Genomic DNA, 20,730 nt, shown 5'->3' with positions numbered 1-20,730 from the left:
CAACCTTTTAGCCCTTTTGCTTAAGAAGTCTTCCCCGATGGTCGTCTCCCTCATTGTTTCTTCACTCATTACCAAACTGAGACTATTACTCTCTGATCTCTAATTGCTCATCAATGTTGGATCTATTTGAACCTGAAATTCTATAGAAATAATTGGAAATTCCCATTTGATTAACACAAATGGAGACCCGTTTAAGATCTCGGCTTTGCATTTTAATCGTTCTTGCTTGTGCAATCTTCTGTGGGTTCACTTCCGTTGGAGCTCAAAATCGAAGGCCAAAGAACGTTGAAGCTGCGATTCGGGCTAAGTGGTCGGGTACTCCATTGCTTTTGGAAGCCGGGTATGTTCCCTTCTTTTTGTTCTCAGTTCATTTGGGTTTTTTTTTCTTCTTATAATTTTTATTTGGCCTTCGTGGGTTTTTGATTCTCTAGTTGTGGAATTTATTTATATATTCGTATACTTTGGCATCTGTTGGTATTTTTCTGTGTTAAAGTTACTCCTGTAGCATAATCATCCTAAGAGATAATATCTTTATCTGTATGTCAGTCTTGCTAGTTTCTTTTAAACTATATAGTACCTTTTTCCTGAACCTATCTCAATTCTTTCCAAATTTGTAATCATCTTTTAATTGTTACAGTGAATTACTTTCTAAAGAGTCAAAAAATCTTTTCTGGGAGTTCATTGACGACTGGCTACATGTTGCAAAAACTGGTGGTGATTCTCATTCAGCTAAAGACTGCCTTAAAAAAATCTTGAAACATTGCAGCTCTCTTTTAAGTGAAACCTTGTCATCATTATTTGAATTCTCCTTAACTCTAAGATCAGCATCCCCGAGATTGGTGCTTTATCGGCAATTAGCAGAGGAGTCTCTTTCTTCTTTTCCACTGGCTGATGATAGTTACTCAAACAATGTGAACGGGCTAGATGCTAGTGAAATCTTAGAAACTAAAAAGTTGGATCCCTTGCTTGTTGGTATAAATCCAAGAAGTCCCGGTGGAAAATGTTGTTGGGTGGACACTGGTGGGGCACTGTTCTTTGATGTTGCAGAACTGCTGCTGTGGCTTCAGAGACCTAATGAACTGTAACTATTGCTCCTTATTAGTATTTGTTATGATATCTTTTTAAGTTGAAACTGATAAACGTTTATGATTGAATTGTTGTTACTTTCATTTGTTGGTTGCCAGCGGTGGAGACTCGTTTCAGCAGCCTGAATTATATGATTTTGATCACATCCATTATGATTCAAATATTATGAGCCCAGTCGCTATTCTGTATGGTGCGCTTGGAACAAATTGTTTTGAGCAGTTCCATGTTACCCTAGTTCAAGCTGCCAAAGAGGTCTGTTATGGTGCTGTTGTAGTTTGTTGCATTCTAATTCTTTACTTTAGACTTTTTTTTTTTCTATTCTTTACATCTATCTTTCCTGTTAGTTTTATCACTTATGAATGTATTAATCACATATTAATTGACAAACATCATTTGAAGTAAAGCACTTATTTTCAGCAAAAAAAGGTTAAAGCACTTATTGCGATTGCAATATTCTAGACCTCTTGTTTGAAGTAGTAACTTATTAGAAAAGGAAAATATAGAAATCATAATTATTCTTCACGCCTGCACCAGATTTATCTGGCATTTAGTGGGAACATTCTTCCCTGGTTTATAGCTGTAACTCAATATTATCCATACTGCAGATATATCTGGAGTTTATTCATTTATATGCTTATTTGAATTACTGAATGTTACAGGTCAGACAGGTTACTATCTGCATATAGTTTTTCCCCTTTCGTCCCTTTCCTTCTTCTCTTTTATAAGAATTGTGATATCATACTCTTTGTTAGCTGTTATAATTGCTCTGACTTACCTCATTAACATTCAGGGAAAAGTTAAATATGTTGTCAGATCAGTATTACCTTCTGGTTGTGAAGCAGAAGTTGGCTTGTGTGGAGCTGTTGGCACAAGGGATTCCTTAAACTTGGGTGGCTATGGTGTAGAGCTTGCTTTGAAGAATATGGAATATAAAGCCATAGATGACAGTACCATAAAGAAAGGTTAGCACTTTTGACAGATTAGTTGCCAATTAGAAAGATAGTCTTTTTTCTGTATGCCAAGCCAGCAATCTTGCATGACCTGAGTAGCAGCATTTTATTTTCAATAGGATTATTTTTTCCATGAAGTTATTTATTTATTTTTTCCTGATGCTTCTATGAGTATTTCATGTTGATCTTCTATTGCTTTTTGTTGATTGACCTTGTTGATCTTTGCACTTGATCCCATTGTGACGTTTCCTTGTTAGACATAGCAGTTTTTTAGCGGTTGATGTTTTTGGGCTTATTTATGGCTCTTCTTTAGTGATATGTTGCTCTCTGATTCAGACGCCCTTGTCATGGAACTGTTCTTTCTAGGCTTTTCTGTGGCTTTTTGGATACTTTCAACCTTCATTAGTCTTTGATTTTCTCTTTTTTGAGGTTTCTTTGTATGAATACATCTCATTTTTCTTTAGAGTTCTTAATCATAATATGATAGCATAATGGGAATGCCTATGGTTTTTTATTACAAATGCAAATATCTTGAAAAGATTTGCTGCACTCATGGATTTTTATGTTAGAATGCATTCTGTTTGCTTCAAAATCACGTGCTTTATTGCTTGATTTCTGACGTATCTTTCTAAGGGCTTGAGGTTTGAGTTGCAGGTGTAACCCTAGAAGACCCTCGGACTGAAGATCTTAGCCAAGAAGTTAGAGGGTTTATATTCTCAAAAATTCTGGTTTGTTATCCTTATAATTCCTCAATACTCCTGTTCTAATATAAGTTGCAACTGTTTCAATGAACATTGGTTACATGGACATATTTCTAAATGAATAAACTCTAATCACAAAATCTTTCTCTTTGGGGAGGAGTCAACTCTGGTTATAATGTTTTCTAACCGTAAAACCTGCATGTCATCCTGAAGTTAATGTTTTCTTTTATTTCCATTTTGCAGGAACGCAAACCTGAGCTTACTTCTGAGATAATGGCTTTTAGGGATTATCTATTGTCATCAACGATATCAGATACTCTTGATGTTTGGGAACTGAAAGGTACATTTTTGTTCAAGGTTTTTTTTCTTCTTGTTGTAACTTCTCTAATCTTAAAATCCCTCCCCACCCTCCCCGCCTTAACAGATTTAGGACATCAAACAGCTCAGAGAATAGTACAAGCCTCTGATCCTTTGCAGTCAATGCAAGAAATCAGCCAAAATTTTCCTAGTGTAGTTTCTTCTTTATCTCGGATGAAGGTAACTTCTCAGTATCACTTTCAATGTTGGAGCAGCTGTAAATAACTGTAATATTGGCTCCAGATTAAGGTATCCAATTGGTTTTTCTAATCAATGTTTACAAATTTGTGCATTTGCAGCTCAATGATTCTGTAAAAGATGAAATAATTGCAAACCAGAGAATGATCCCTCCTGGCAAGTCTTTAATGGCTCTGAATGGTGCTTTAATCAATATCGAAGATATTGACCTTTATCTGTAATACTTTTTCTCCTTTATTTCTTTTTCTCTTCACTGGAGATCTTATCTGTTTAGAATTCATGACTTGTTGGAATATCTATCTTTTGCTCCATCTATACCTGAAGATTTTGGGCATAGTTACCACACAATTTTAATTGAATTTCTATTTTAAAATTGAAAAATACACAAAATAACTTTTTTCATGCAAATGAATCACTGCTGTGATTTTTTTCAATTCTATCAAACAGACCCTGTCATGAAATTTCAGATTTAATGGAAGAAGACTTTCTTAGAAGCGGAGTCAATTTGTATATCTGCATAAGGTTTTACTCCAGGGAAAGCCTGATGTTTGATATTGTGATATATTCTTTCAAAAGCCTTATATTGTTGAATGTTTTGACATAATCTAGGGATAGCACTCTTGAGTTAGGGTCATAATAATTGAATTTTTACAGCCAGTGGTTCTCAAATTCTTGTTTGTTTATTATAACAGTGCATTCTTTTCTCCATTTCCTGTGTATGTCATTAGCTCTTTGTTTGGTATCACTTGAATGCCTTTTGATGTGACTCAATCAATGTAATATTACTTCTGATACTGTGTTTTTTCTATTATTTTCTTTATAGGTTGGTTGACTTAATCCATCAGGAGCTATCATTGGCTGATCAGTTTTCAAAATTGAAGGTGAATGATTCTAAGTTCCTTTTTGTTTGATTGATCAGTGAAAGCTACTCAAAAATGCGCTTTATGTATCATATTCATTTTGCTCAATATATATAGCCTTATTTTTTTAATTTTTTAAATTAGTAACTGTTTTTTCCTTTTATGTTTCCTTTGAGCCATAATTAAATATGTGCATTTTCTACACTTGTTCAGATAAGTTTGAAAATGCCCCAGTTGAGAAGAGAACAGTACTAGTATAAGTACTGAAGCAGAATGTGTAGATGTGTGTGTGTGTGTGTACAAGCAAGTGCATAGGCAACAAAAAAGAGCTAGATTGATGTTCATAATTTGGTAGCTAAAGATAAACAAGTTGATCCAATTCAGCATAATTGCAAGGGCTTGTTTGATCCCTGGTTACTTAGAAAAGGCAAATATACCCAGTGCAGGGTCCAAAATTCTTGGTGCCTGTAACTGAGGCCCCCTTTTATTTTCCCTCAAAAGAACTGATTATTATGTGGCTTCCAACAAAATAAACAATTTATATCTGATATTTCTTGTGATCAGGATTTCAATAATTAATTTCATATGAGAAATGCATGTATGTAATATATCAGGGCCATTTGTTGTGCTAGCCTACCATGATTCTGTTCTGCATGATGTGTTTAATTTATTGTTAACTGCAAAAAACAAATCAATTGTCTGTCACCATTGTTCTAGTGCTATTTTCTGCTCAACTAGCATGGTTCAATAATTATATATATTTGATGAGTCTCCTTATTTCTAGGTATTAGAAGATCTTCCATGATACATGAGCTTCTTATCAAGGCATTCTGGCACACATCTCATGTTTGTCAGCCTGCATATATTAGTAAATTATTGATTCTAATTTTTTTCAGATCCCTCAAGGCACCGTACGAAAGCTTCTATCAACTGTGACTCCTCCTGAGTCGGATATGTTTCGTGTTGATTTTCGTTCTTCCCATGTTCATTATCTCAATAACTTGGAGGAGGATGCTATGTATAGGCGATGGAGGAGTAATATAAATGATGTATGTTAATTTCTCATAAAATCTCTCTTAAGACTAAGATGGTTCTGCATGCATGAGCTTTCCTTGGAAAGCATGTCTGCTAATGGTTGTTCAAAACATGTCTTCTGATGACATTTGTGCAGATTTTAATGCCTGTCTTCCCCGGCCAGCTACGGTATATCCGTAAGAATCTGTTCCATGCAGTTTATGTTCTTGATCCAGCAACAGTTTGTGGTCTTCAGGCATGTTTTTCTTCTGTCTTCTGGATGATTTCATCTCTCTCTCTCTCTCTTATTTATTGCGTTATCTTGCTCACATAAGTTTTCTCATTGTATTTTCTAACTGGAATCTTGCAGTCCATCGATATGATTACATCTTTCTATGAGAATAGTTTCCCAATGAGATTTGGGGTGATACTGTATTCTACACAGTTCATCAAGAAGATTGGAATGAGTGGTGGTGAACTTCATTCACCTTCTTTGGAGCATGACAGTGAAATCGAGGATGATAAATCCAGTTTGGTAGTTGCTTACTTTAGTTTTGCTTAATACTTTTTCTTGTACCTATTGTGATACTTGATATTATTTATGCTGAACCATGGTTTCTCCTCAGTTATTTCATGACTTCGTTCTGCTGCTAAGTTAATTGAAGTTTCTGTTTGGCAACTTACAGTGCTAATAAACGTTGTCGATTGTAATTGTTTTGCAGATTATACGACTTTTCATCTATATTAAGGAAAACCATGGGACTCAAACTGCTTTTCAATTTTTAAGCAATGTATGGCTTTGATATTACACCATCTCTTTTATTCTCATATTTTCAACTGTTGATTGGATGTAAAATTGATTATATCTCTGTAGGTTTTTGCTAATGACCTTATTCCAATGTTTCTTTGTTCTTTATCTCCTATATTTTCTGAAATATTAACTGCTTGGGGAGAACAAGAAGTTAGAGGTTCAATTATATGCCGCTGACTAACTTAAAGTTGTTGTGATGCTTATTTATCCTTTTCTTACACAAATCATCTTTCTTCTTTTTCAGTTAATGTTACACCCTTCTTGAATTTTGCATATAGAAACTCGTGACATATTTTTTGCAAAGGAGATAAGAGGATATATATGAGCAAACTTTACTATGTTAAATAGTAAATTAATGATTCTATACATGAATAGATCACCATATTCATTTCTTCATCATAGCTGTTATTGTTGCTGCTGTTCTTATATTTATTGCTATGATCACCGCAAAATGCCATGCTATGTCTTGGAATTGGAAATTTCTTATTTCTGTAGTTACTACACGTAAACCCATGCTGTAAATGGGAAGTCTTAGATGAAAGGAGAGAAAGTTGGGAGAAAGAGGGGGTGGCAGGGGAAGGCAGAGTATCTCTAATATATTAGGCTAGGGTCGCTATCTTCTCTACTAGGAAGGAGAATTTTCCAAAATCATGGATGACACATTTGCTATTTTGATGCATTTGGCAGTGTTAAATAAAATTTTTTGACATGCTTGTGGCAGGCAAATCGACTACGAATTGAATCTGCTGAGTCCTCTGATGATGCTCTTGAAATGCACCTTATTGAAGAGGCATTTGTGGAAACAGTATTGTAAGTTTTGAAGAGATTTATAGTTGATTTATTCTACTTACACGTGCTGTTCATATGTCTATATTTTATGCTCCACAAAGTTTAGAAGGTTTAGATTTGCTTGATTAAATCAATATGACTGTTGTTTCTGTAGACCAAAAGCAAAATCTCCACCACAAGAAATACTGTTGAAGCTGCAAAAGGAATCGACTTTTAAGGAACTGTCTGAAGAGAGCTCCTTGTTTGTTTTTAAGCTGGGTGTGGGCAAGCTGCAGTGTTGCCTTTTGATGAATGGTCTTGTCCTTGATTCTAGTGAGGTACTTATATCATTCATTTATATAATCACAGCATAGCTTATCTTTCCTATGTTGATGTTTTGTGCTTTTTGACTATTTGGTGTCCCTTTGCCTGTTTGGGCTGATTGTTTTATTGGATAACTTCATAACAGGCACATAAGAGTTCATGAATATAACGGGCAGTACAATTTTTTTATTCTGTGTTTAAATGTTCTTTTTCTTGTGGAGAATTATGGTATGCTAGTTTCTTTTACATTTAGTTTTGGCATATTACTTCCTTGCCTTAAAATCATTTGATGATTTATCATGTCAAGTACTATATAAGAGTCTTTCTTTTTTTTCTTTTTTCTGACATTGACTTTTTATCATGATGATCTCCTAGCTGTTTTTGTCATAAAGTTTTAAAATTTCAATTTAAACTCAAATATTCTTTTTTTGTGTTTACTCTGGGCAGGAAGCACTTATAAATGCCATGAATGATGAGCTTCCCAGAATACAAGAACAAGTTTACTATGGGCAAATAAATTCACACACTGATGTGCTGGACAAATTCCTATCAGAAAATGGTGTCAGTCGCTATAATCCACAGGTAAAGCATCACTTAGATTCTTTTTAGAATATCACATCTATATTAAGATATCATTACTAAGATATGTTCGTAGTAATATGATATTGGTTGGATGTAGATTATTGTTGATGGCAAGGTTAAACCAAGCTTTATATCTCTGGCTTCGTCAATCCTTGGAGGGGAATCTGTACTGAATGACATTAATTATTTACATTCTCCTGAAAGTAAGCAGACTTTATTTTAGTTATTAATTTTATTTTACTATTTCATGTAGTTGTTTGCATTCTAACGTAGTTAATGAGTTGATCAATTACAGCTGTGGATAATGTGAAACCCGTAACTCATCTTCTTGCTGTTGATATCACATCAAAAAAAGGGATAAAGTTACTTCGTGAAGGAATTCGTTATCTGGTTATTCTTTATGCTATGACTTTTGCTTTGATTCTTGTTTGAATGTGATGTTATTGTTATCATCACTATCATTATTGATGTTCTAGCAATGCTTGCACTATTTACTAGATTGGAGGGACCAAAGGTGCTCGTGTTGGTGTGCTATTCAGTGCTAGTCAGGGTGCTAATTTACCTAGTCTTCTACTTGTGAAGACCTTTGAGATCACTGCAGCCTCATATAGGTTTCCTAAGTCTAAATGTTTTATGGGATTTATTTCATCATACTGAATTTTGTTACTATGCTTTACCTGCCAATTATAATCTGATATTGCTTGCATTTATGCTGTGTTGCAGTCATAAGAAGAAGGTATTAGAGTTTTTAGATCAAGCATGCTCATTTTATGAGCATAATTACATTGTTAGATCTCCCACAGCAGCTGAAAGCACTCAAGCATTCATTGATAAGGTCTATGAACTTGCTGAGGCTAATGAACTGTCATCTAAGGCATATAAATCCTCTCTACCAGATGCTTCTGCTCAGGAGCTGAGAGAACAATTGAATAAGGTAACATTAGTTGATTCTTTGCTTTTTATGAGCTGTTCTAGCAGTCGCTCAATTCTTTTATTTTTCCTGTTTGACATATTTTAATTCTGTTCCAAAAGTGTTTCTCTTGTAAGGGATAGTAATTAAGTCTTTGACTCAATGTTGATATGTGTTTCTAATTCTCATAGAGATGTTAATATGTTAAATTGCAATTGTATGCAGGTGGCCCAATTTTTATATAGACAACTTGGGATTGCATCTGGTGTTAATGCAGTTATTACCAATGGAAGGGTGTGTCTTATCTCTCTTAAACGTGCCATAAATTTTTAGCATTTTTGGTGGACTGATTCCTTATTTTCTGTTTGCATTAACAACTCGTTTTTTAACTTCTTACGAAGCTTTATCATTCTTATTTTTCTGTTTGATAGGTTACTTCTGTAGATGCTGGTGTATTTCTGAGCCATGATCTGCATCTTCTGGAGTCTGTTGAGTTCAAGCATAGAATAAAGCACATTGTACAGATTATTGAGGAAGTTAATTGGCAAGGCTTAGATCCTGACATGCTAACAAGGTTTGTTAGTTTTCTGCTCAGTGGTTATCTACTTCATGTAATCTCCATCTCTCGCCCATCATTGCAGCATATGCAGTGTATACCCATACAGGAACTTGGGGAGCTTCCTATATTTTTTTCTCCCTGCATCTGTTGTTCTATATGCTCAATAACTTGCAAGCTACTGATTGTGCTGGTTTATGATATTCATTCCTGATTGCCAATAGACTTTTCAAGTTTGGTTGGGAATTAGATTTTTGTTATTTTCTACTGATAGAATACTGTATTTTTGAGCATTTTATCTTTCGGGTTAGACATACTGTGTCTATGCTGATTTTACTCCTGCTTCCAGTAAATATGTTAGTGATATTGTTATGTTCGTGTCATCTTCAATGGCTACAAGGGATCGAAGTACTGAAAGTGCCCGCTTTGAGGTTTTGAATGCACAATTTAGGTAAGGCTTCTAAAGCATATTGATGCCGATGAGGTTTTTGTTATTTCATTTCTTTTTATTCTGTGAAGAGTTGATTTTTTCCAAATTCATGCTGCTTTTCATTTCTTGTTTGCTGCTGACAAGTAGTGTATGTTTCACTTTGTTTTTGCTTATTATTTTTACTTCTCTGATTCCTTGTCCAGAAATGTATAACTAATGCCTTTTTTCTTTTTGAAACGTTTCCAGTGCTGTTGTTCTAAATAATGAGAATTCTAGTATTCATATTGATGCGGTTGTTGATCCTTTAAGCCAATTTGGTCAGAAACTATCCTCACTTCTTCGAGTTCTGGCTAAGTATGTCCATCCAAGCATGCGCATTGTACTAAATCCCTTGGTAAGTTAATATTTATAATTTTGGTTATTGTAACCACATTGTACTAAATCTCTGGTGAGTCAATATTTTCAGTATTGGTTATGTCTAACATGTGATGCTTGTGAATAGAAAATGTAATTGGGAGATGGGAGAGATATGTACTCATGCCAAGGGCAAAATAGCATAGGATTTTAGACTTGGTCCATGTAGAGGATGGGGGAGGGCCATTATATGAGGTAAACAAGCATTGAAAAAAAAAAATAGCAGCAAAGAGTTCTGACTCTATATCCAAAGTTGGAATTGTGTAATTTCACTGTAGTGAGAGTTTAGGGGTCTCACAATTCTCAAAACATTAGTAAAACCAGAGTTTGGTGTTATTGGTGTTGAAATTTTCATTCTGTATGATGAGGCCACTTCATGCGCAGCTTTATATTGAAGCTTGCTCTACGATCACTTTAGCTTTTATTTTGTTCCTTGCTTGAAATCTTATTTTTTATTGCAAAGCTGTCTAGGAAAATATTATATGCTTTACTTTTTTGGCAGAGTTCCCTTGTTGATCTTCCACTGAAGAACTATTACAGATATGTTGTCCCAACAATGGTATGCCTCTCACTTTAGAAACCACTAGATTTGACCCTCAAGAATGGTGTCTTAGCAGTGTTAGGTCCTTGCAGGATGATTTCAGCAGTACTGATTACACTGTAAATGGACCCAAAGCATTTTTTGCAAATATGCCATTGTCCAAAACACTCACCATGAATCTGGATGTTCCTGAGCCATGGCTTGTTGAGCCCATCATTGCTGTGTATGGTTCTTCCTCAATATTAACGTTTTGATTTCCCTCTGAGTCTATTGCCCCCCACCCTTTGTTCCTTATGGAATGTTTAAGAGTTGCAACATCATGTACCTTACTGCCTTGACTAATTTCTCTATCTCTGGATACTAATATTTCAGTCATGACCTGGATAATATTTTGCTTGAAAACCTGGGTGAGACAAGAACATTACAAGCAGTTTTTGAACTTGAAGCTCTTGTTCTGACTGGTGAGTTTGTTTTGTCTAAAAATAGTGTGAAATTTCTAAGCCTAACCAGAGGAGTGAATGAGTACTGTATATATTTTCTGTTAAGACTTATTTTTGGGTGTGTAATTTAGGTCATTGTGCCGAGAAAGATCGTGACCCTCCCAGAGGTCTTCAGCTAATTCTTGGAACAAAGAATACACCTCATTTGGTCGATACTATTGTCATGGCCAATTTGGGCTATTGGCAGATGAAAGTATCACCTGGAGTTTGGTACCTGCAACTTGCTTCCGGCAGAAGTTCTGAGTTATATCTTTTTAGGGATGGTGGTGACAATGAAAGTCAAGAGAAATCTTTGTCAAAGCGCATCACTATAAATGATTTGCGGGGTAAAGTAGTTCATCTAGAAGTAGTAAAGAAGAGAGGAAAAGAGCATGAAAAATTGCTTATTTCAGCTGATGATGACAGCCATTCAAAAGAAAAGAGGGTGAGTTCTTGCTGCTGTTTGAAATATTTTGTGCAATCTTCATTTTAGTGCACATGGATGACTGAGGAATCTGCATCATATAGCTTAACAAATTCCTTTTTCCTCCTCCTAGCAGGGACATAATGGCTGGAACTCAAACTTTTTAAAATGGGCTTCTGGTTTTATTGGCAGCAGTGAGCAATCAAAAAAGAATAATGACGGTTTGGCGGTAAGCTCTATGTATCTTTTTGTTTTCTTTTTAGTAAATCTCTTTTCTTTGTTTATTTTGTTCATTTGTGCTGCAATATAGATTTCACCTTATACAAACCTGGGAAAGGAATCAGAATAAGAAGAAAGATGATACCAGAAAATGGAAAGAGAATGATTGACACATGAACCCAGGTCAAAATAAGTGTGAAAAAATAGTTGATAGGGCCCACATAAAGCTGCTTAATTTTGTTTTCCTGTTGAAATTAATTTCCAGGTACAGCTCTAATATTGGCTTTATTAGTATTGTCCTTAGCACTAGCAATATCAAAATATAGCACATTAAGACATGCAACAACATTAAACTACCCAAAATGACTTTGAAAAATATTACCTAAACAATATGAGCTTTGTTATTTTTCAAAGTGACTTGAAAATAATACCCAAAATGACTTTGCTATTTTCTTATATTTATTAGAGTGATGTATAGTGTAGTGGTTGAATTATATTTCTACGTCAGTATTTCCTGATTGAGAAATTTTCTTGAGCTTTATGTTAATGAGAGGTGAACTTTGTGTCAATAAAGTTACCTTCCTCTTTAGGATTAGTCACTAAGCATTCTTAGGAACATGGATTATAAGTCAATCTTCTGATTATTTGTGTGCCTTTGTGCCTTTGTGCCTTTGAAGTGATTCATACGCTGGCATGGTCATGCTCTCCTTTGCTTTATTCATTGCTGTCCGAAAGTGTTATAGAAAGACTTTGTACTGAGCTTTTCTGATTGGATTAAATATCAAAATTCAAAATGTTATTTCTATAAATTCCCTTCCTTCTATCATCTCTAATTATATTTTATTAATTTTTGGCATCTTTTGGAGAGGATCAGAATTGACAGAAGCCATTTGATTTTTATATCTTACAAGATAACACTGTGGCTTAAAAAAGGACAAGAAAAATAAAAGGAAAAATGCAAAAAAGGGGACTGTAAGCTCTTTCAGAGCTTGATTTCATACCAATATGATTTAACTTAGGTTTACATGGTGATGAATGTACTTAACATGAGAAGGGAAAATTAGGGAAGCGAAACAAATAAGGACATGGAAAAAGGTGCAAGGATTGGGGGGGAAAAACAAAATCAAACCATCAATTAGGTGTAATAAAATGGTAAGTGGATGAAAAATGAATGTTTCTTATTATCATCATTCAGCACCTCCATTTCGGCTGAAACATGGGCAGCATTTTAGTTTTATTTTCTCAGATCTTACTTCGTTCATTCTCCTTATGGTATGATTCACTTGCAGACACGGCTTTGTATCCTTTTATTGTTTTGAGATTTATATTTAATGTCATTCTCAAAGTAGTGGTATGGTTGATGGCTTTTCCTCCCTCAGGAGCATGGGAAGGGTGGACGACTTGGAAAAACAATTAACATATTTTCAATTGCTTCAGGACATTTGTAAGTGTTCAAGTCCTTTTTCTTGAATCATTTAGTTGTCAGTGCTCCTGGTCTATAGTGTTTTCAGCATTTACATGTTTATACATAGATGTGTGTGTGTGGGGGGGGGGGGGGGGAATGCACGCATACATGCTGGTGTATATTGCCCTTGATAACCTTCATCCCTGGTTTAAAATGGCTGTTGTAGATTTTTTATTTCATACTGTTACCCTTGATAAGTTTAACTTTGTCTGCAATACATGAAATTTCTATATTTGTAGTGTAATTTGTGTTTTCCTCTGAGATACAAGAACAAGACTTATTTTATTTTCTTTTGCCAGACAGACTGTGGAAGGTGGATAAGATACCTTTTTTTTTTTTTTGAAAATTGATAAGATACTTTTGAACTGTGCATACTGTATAATTCATTGCAAATTTTCTGGTTCTGCTATATCAGTTCATATAGTAATTTACAACAGTTTGTTTTCTCAGGCTTAACTTCAGTATCTCTCTTCCAGATTGTAGTTTAAATGCACCACTCCTATTGAAACTTGTTTTCCTTTGCTTTATTGCTTGTGTTTTGCCTCATTTCTGTATAACTTTTAAGTAGGTTGTCATGGCAATGCAATTGAAGTAATTATTTTTGTGTCTTTTCTATCTAACTTTGCAGTTTGGTTGGGATGTCAGTCTGCTTATGACGGTAATCTAAACCAGTATTGGGTGTAGCAAAAACAATTGACATATTGCAGCCTCTTCTATTGTATTAAAATAAGACGTTTTTCTCTTGGTGAAGTTAAAATTGCTGCAACCTATAACGTTTCTCATATGACGTCTTCATGTTTAAGCACCCATCCCACATGTTTGATACTCTGCCTGTGCTATGACAACAATTTTGGTATATTCTCTTAACTTCTCCTTAATTTGTTTCTTTTCATTGATTTTTTTTGCAGATATGAGCGCTTCCTTAAAATTATGATTTTAAGCGTTTTAAAGAATACGCGTCGTCCAGTGAAATTCTGGTTTATAAAGAACTACTTGTCTCCTCAGTTCAAGGTTGTATATATCTTTTTAGTGGTCTTTCCATCTTTGTCTAGCACTTTCTTTTCCCCTTGTTAACCTATATTTTTAAGAAGCGCATGTCTTATGTGCATATACTCTCTGGTTATTTACACAAAATGCAGGACGTGATTCCACATATGGCACAGGAATATGGCTTTGGGTATGAACTAATTACCTACAAATGGCCTACATGGTTACATAAGCAGAAAGAAAAGCAGCGAATTATCTGGGCATATAAGATTTTGTTCCTTGATGTTATATTTCCCCTTTCCTTAGAAAAGGTATTGTTGTTTCTTGGTTCTTGTTTTTCAACTGTTCTTTTCTGTTGCATTTCTTGCCACCTTCATAGATGCAAAATGCATGTGCAGGTTATATTCGTTGATGCTGATCAAGTTGTTAGAGCGGATATGGGAGAACTCTATGACATGGATATAAAGGGAAGACCTCTTGCATATACTCCTTTTTGTGACAACAATAAGGACATGGATGGATATCGATTTTGGAGACAAGTAATGTGATACCACATCTGTCCCTGTGCCATGTTCAAAATTGACTTTTGCTGATGTTTCTGTATTATTCCTTTTGACACTTAGTAACACTAACTATAATAAAACAGTCTAATCATGCCCTCTTTGTTCCTCTTTCTTGTGCAGGGATTCTGGAAAGAGCATTTACGAGGAAGACCATACCATATAAGGTTTGTAATTACTTTCAAATTATGTAACGATAAATTTGTTGTCCTTAAAATGATGTTGAGCTTAATGTATCATACTTTTGCAGTGCATTGTATGTGGTTGACTTGGTGAAGTTTCGTGAGACTGCAGCAGGAGATAATTTGAGAGTCTTTTATGAAACTCTTAGCAAGGATCCAAACAGTCTAGCCAATCTGGATCAGGCAAGTTAAATTACTTACTGTCATTTTGTGCTTTTAGTTTTTGCTCTGACTTTACAATGTCAGTTTTCATGGCATAAATATTGTTTTTCTGCCCTCAAATTTATTACATAATGCATGTAGTTGCTCTTTATGTTTCTGGGATGTTGAAGGATCACAAAAGGGTGAGCCAAAAGAAAAAGAAAATTGTTAAAATTTGCATGTAAATGGCAGCTGGGTGTTTTCAATTCATTTTTTTCTGAGATTCGCATTATGGCTTAACATACAGCAATTGTATATGATATTCAAGCACCTATCATTACTATTTCAGGATCTTCCAAACTATGCTCAGCATACAGTACCCATATTTTCATTACCCCAAGAATGGCTATGGTGTGAATCATGGTGTGGTAATGCCACAAAATCTAGGGCAAAAACCATTGATCTTTGCAACAATCCAATGACGAAAGAACCAAAACTTCAGGTAATTGTATATTCTTCTAGATTTATGTTTTCAGTTCCAAGGAAACATATTTATGCTGGTAATCATTGTATCATCATACTATCCTTTTTCCTTGCATTACTTTAATTGTTATCTATGACTCATCACTCTCAGGGTGCTAGAAGAATAGTTTCTGAGTGGACAAATCTTGACTTTGAGGCCAGAAAATTCACTGCCAAAATATTAGGTGATGAACTGGACAACCCAGAGCCAGTATCATCATCTGAGACTTCTTCAAATGAAAGTTCATCGGAAGATCTAGAATCTAAGGCAGAGTTGTGAAAATGTGAAAATTTGGATTTCGAGCGCATTGCGATTTAACATTATTCTTGGCATCCAGTTCGTAGTGTGGTTCCCCAGGCAGACTTAAAGAGGCAACCATGATCTATGGTGCATGAAAAAGATTTTGATACTGGCATTTTGCCTGGGAGAATTGGTGAACTCCTTGAGAATACAACTTTCCAAACCAAAGCTTTGGTAAACATTTTTTGAAACCAAAGCTCTAATTGATACATTAGAAACATCCAATTTTACAAAGGTTTTTTGGATGACTTGCTATTTTACCAAGTTTGTTTGAAGAGCTAGGATGGAATAGAGAAATTTTTGTCGAATGTTATTTTATTAGAACAGTTGCATGCATACAATTGCATTTTGTAATAATTTTATCTGTATCTGTGTGCCCAGGCCTGGAGGGAGGGAGCTCAACAATGAGTTTCCATGTACCATTTCAGAATAACAATTCAAATTAAAGTTGACACATTTTGCAGCCGAATATAGTTTCCAAAAATGGGTTACTGGTATACAAAAACAAGAACAATTATTACTGTATCATTTTAACTGTATGGAAAGCCTAGCCTCTCCATGTCATGGGTAATTATTTTCTCTTCAAAAAGTTATTTTAATAGGTGTGCGGTATCGATATATCAAAATAAAATGACACTTGGTTTCCTTCTTTTGAAATGTTTGGTATAATAGACATTTTCTCTTATTCAAACCAACTAATTGACAACACCCTTACTTAAATCGGTGGTGTCTTCTTTGTCATCGTTTGATAAGATATTCAATGTTTACATTTATAAATTTATTTTTTAAAAAAATTATTTGTTTAATATGAAATTAAAATAATTTTTTTTGAAACCCTTGGTATGTTGTATATAAGATTCAATTTTTATTTTTTTTTTTTGAAGAGCTTGATCTGAAATCTACAGCTTTAACGGTAGAATTGCAAAATTCTTGAAAAATTTTTACAAATTTAATGATTTCATCTGTTTTCTTTTGTAATATATATACAAGTAATTTTTTTAATAAAAAAATATCGATTTGGATCAACATAACAATTCATAAATATAAGATAACATGTTTATGGAATGTATATGTTCATGAATATTAGGAAAGATATAGTGTCAATGTATTTATGTTTATCTCGAGGTTAAGTCTTTAACTTTATACATCTGTCTTTTTTCATTTCATTTTAAGAAAATTCATTTCATTTTTAAAAAAATTTTGTTGTTTAAGACATTCAGAACCAAGAAAAGCAAGAAGGCCTATGAGCGAACGCTGGGGATCATTGTGTTCTAAAACAGAAAAGTTTAAACCAAGATTAATGCTATACTAACCTAACCAAGTTTTAGAATACATTAGTGCCTTGAAAACATAGTTCAGCAAAACCTAATCTTTCTTTTCCTAATTTGGCAAAATGGGTAAACGGATGCTCTTCGTAGGCCTTTGTTTTATTAATAATCAAGTGTGGTTGACGGGTTCCCGATGAATGATCAGGTGACGATGATGCCTGGACAGCCAGAACTAGGTTCCCCTTCAAGCAATATGCAGGCTGTGTCGATATCTATAAAAAATAGTTGGGAGCAGCCTCTTCTACTATTTTCGAACAAACAGCCCCTCACACTCTGGGTGGAGTTTTTTTTTTTTTTTAAAGTTTACCACTCAATTTAAAAAATATTTATTTATTTAAAATTTTATATATTTAATAATATTACTAAATCTGCTAATTTGTTTATAATTTCGTCGACAGTGCTGTCAAAAAGTAAATTTTTTTGAAAAATTTATATATTAATAATATTTAAATATTATTTCAAAAAATAATATTTAATTATTATTTAAAAATAATTTATATATTAATAGTTAAATACTACATAAAAAATAAAAAAATTATTCTATAATTTAATATTTTATTAAAAGTCAAAATTTAAACTATTTCCTCTCCTAAAATTTCAAATCCTAATAATTCATTTTCTACCTTCATCAAAGAAAAATTAATTCGTATGACTCAATTATTTTTTTTTCAGCAATGGACTTAGTGATATTTGAAAATTAACTTGAAAACTCTATTGTAAACTTGCATTTAGAGGAAGAATTTATTGAAGTGGAATTAATGATTTTGCGAAAAAGATGGTTAACACAAATAAAAATATTATGTATCTTTTTATTTATTTGTTGGTAAAACCTATATTAATATTACCAATTACAACAGCGTAAGTTAAAAACATAAATTATGTAATCGAATGAGTTATAAGTAATTTAGTTCTTTAAAATGTTCGTCTTTTTCCAATTAATTAAATTCGCGTCCACTCTTTATTTATTTTATCTGAGTTTCAACTTTCAACTCAGCCACGGACTTAACACGTGCTTCTCCCCACTCAATGCTTTTGCAGATATGAGTCTATTTTTCTTAAATGCCGCATTACATGACCTTATTACAACAATTTATATATTATCAAGAGTACAACATAGGAAAAAGAAATAATGATGAATAATTGAATTGCGATATTTTGGGATAATAACCAAATATATAATTTGTCACCATATCAAAGACAGTAAATTCCCACCAAATTAATTACCATACCAATTCATTAAACTTTAGATACATTTCAGTTATCAATTTGGGCTTGTGCCTATAGTCTCCAAAATAGAGAATCAAGCCTAGGTCAGCTCCACCAAGGAAAATGATTGATACTCAAATTAGTAACCATAATTTGAATTTTCCACATCTAAAGTTCAATTTTGGTTAGGTGTAAGGTGAATGAAACAACGAAGGACTCTGGCTCACCAACATTCCTGAAATAGGAATATGCCATCGAGCCTTTTCACTTGCAATGAAGGGCACTTTTTCCCATCTCAGATTTTGCTAATGTGAGCTTCCGCGAAGGTGGTCCGTCTGAGAGTGGAGAATTCTCCCTGTCCCTATCGGTTCTTCCGTCATTCTGGGTTCATACTTTTTCCATCATTAATTGTTTTTTTAATAAAAAATCCATCAATAAATTAAATAATTAAATACTTTATATTATTTTTAATTAACATTCACAATTATTTAATCTAGAAGAACTACACGTTTCTCACTCGGTGAGGTCAAAATTTATAGTCAAATTTGATCCAAAGTGTTGTGTTTCTGGACAGCTTTTGAAGGGAAAAAACAAAAGATAAAGGAAAAAAAGTGTAATTAAATTGACATGACAATGCAACAATATGTATAGGTGGAGGGTTGTCTTGTGATTGTCTTATTATAGTTAGAAATTAAAAAGAAATTAGTGATCATAATAGCGATGTTTGGGCAGTTAATCAAGAAGGCGAATATATAAGCCCCACCAGACAGCTATACAGATAAGTGTCGGTCTTACGCCATGGGTGAAGTTAATGATTGTTGTTGGCTCACTGCCACCTGAGCTCATATTGGGCTAGACTTTCGGACCGTCTATTTCCAGATCTCACCGACCTAACACGAGCTTTCCTTCCACATTGCTCGAATTATAAATTACGTGGCATCCAATGGAACATGACCCTTTTTTATTATCTTGCTTCAAATTGGAAACCTGGCATTTAAATTCTTAGAAAATGTAAATGTACCATTCCTTCTAAAAGAAGAAGAAAATTGGGTGCAAAAGGAAAAGGAGCAGGCTGAAGTGGGAGGGAATACCCATGGCTTCTTCACCAAATCAATGTCTCCAATATCGAGCAAAGTGAGACGTACAATATGAAAAAAAATGAAAAACTTATTGCTGTGTACGATCACAGCATTATCACTTGCTGCTTTTTTGTGGCCAATGGAAATTTACATCCCAAAGAAATTCATTTGTTTATTTTTTGAATAATAATAGTGAAACATCCCATGAGAAATTACCTACAAGATGATGTCAGATTGCTCTATTCTTTTTAATTCCTACTCACATTGCACATTTGCAGCAGCATTAATATGGCACTGTGGGCATTTTCATCTTGGATTTGATTTTTGATGAGATGTGGGCATTAATTTGCTTGTGCTCCTCCACCAACATGATATATAGTGGAATGTGCATCAGCTGCCTGCCACAGCTTGTTTAAGACTTGAGATCACTTCTTTCATGATTACATCCAAAATAATCTTAAAAGGGTTACACTGATCAGTCGCTTTTCTTTTAGTTTTCGACTTAAGATTTGATAATATTAAATTTTTAAATCAAATATTTAATTAAAATTAATTGAAAATAGATAAAAAGACATGTGTTATATATATATATATATATATTTATTTGTCCCATATACCTCTAACTTAATTAATATAGAATTTTTTTTTATCACCATTCTAATATAAGAGTAGGATTATCAATAATATCCTATCTCAAATTAAATTTTAAAATTATTATCTGAATTCGCACCCGAATATCTTAAGCAGTTGGACAATAGATCGGTACTCAAAATCACTATTTGAACCTATGAGATATAATAAACTCGATTAAAAAATAGTCTAATCTTAATTAATTATGTCAAATAATACTCGATTGTAAGATACTGCTACCTCTAAAACTTTATGAAATTATGTCAGGTTGGGTTGAAATTACAACACTATATGTTGTCTTGAATTATCAAAAAGATGGTGCTACGCAAAGACCATTTGGAATTAACCTGTCTTATTAGTTGCAGTCACCCAACTGAAATAAATAAATAAAAAGGCCTATATTTCCAGTTTAACGTGGACACTCCAAGACATGAAACGACTACTAAAATCAAATTCAAAACCGTTTATTAGAAAAAAAACAAAATTGATATGAAGATTTTATTTTCTTTTTTCTTATGAATGATTAAGAGTGTGTGAATTATCCATTAGCAAATAATGTCCTTCACACCTACCTATTTGTCCTCTAATATTTTCTTTCTCTAAAATCACCAGTAGATTTGGACTTTAATTACACATCCAAATCAATACCTTCAGCAAAAATAATACAAATATCTTTAATTTCCTATGCGACATTAAATAATTTTT

General features: G+C 33.7%; 1 protein-coding gene across 2 annotated transcripts; it reads left to right on the top strand.

Moving 5' to 3' along the window:
- Nucleotides 1–29: 29 nt before the first annotated feature.
- Nucleotides 30–16,245, top strand: EBS1 (EMS-MUTAGENIZED BRI1 SUPPRESSOR 1). Of its 2 annotated transcripts, none has more exons than XM_021431068.2 (37): nt 30–340; nt 638–1,081; nt 1,185–1,338; nt 1,877–2,048; nt 2,691–2,764; nt 2,981–3,077; nt 3,162–3,274; nt 3,394–3,509; nt 4,116–4,173; nt 5,049–5,201; nt 5,324–5,422; nt 5,537–5,701; nt 5,889–5,957; nt 6,699–6,787; nt 6,921–7,083; nt 7,517–7,651; nt 7,749–7,854; nt 7,947–8,041; nt 8,150–8,262; nt 8,375–8,585; nt 8,787–8,855; nt 8,993–9,135; nt 9,467–9,568; nt 9,794–9,941; nt 10,464–10,520; nt 10,595–10,725; nt 10,875–10,963; nt 11,074–11,426; nt 11,542–11,634; nt 13,004–13,068; nt 13,998–14,100; nt 14,229–14,387; nt 14,475–14,615; nt 14,760–14,803; nt 14,887–15,001; nt 15,309–15,461; nt 15,594–16,245. In XM_021431068.2, exons 1-37 carry the CDS (start codon nt 180–182, stop codon nt 15,759–15,761), a joined length of 4,920 nt encoding a protein of 1,639 aa, XP_021286743.1. In that variant the 5' UTR covers nt 30–179; the 3' UTR covers nt 15,762–16,245. The 2 variants fall into 2 exon arrangements, with proteins under 2 accessions (XP_021286743.1, XP_021286742.1); XM_021431067.2 differs by having other exon boundaries at nt 11,539–11,634.
- Nucleotides 16,246–20,730: the final 4,485 nt, after the last annotated feature.

The sequence above is a fragment of the Theobroma umbraticum genome, unplaced genomic scaffold, assembly GCF_002168275.2.
Source record: "Theobroma umbraticum cultivar Fairchild unplaced genomic scaffold, ASM216827v3 scaffold_50.0, whole genome shotgun sequence".
In the NCBI taxonomy this organism is placed as follows: Eukaryota; Viridiplantae; Streptophyta; class Magnoliopsida; order Malvales; family Malvaceae; genus Theobroma; species Theobroma umbraticum.
The sequence above is the reverse complement of the archived record's forward strand: the minus strand, read 5'-3'. Positions and strand labels throughout refer to the sequence as shown.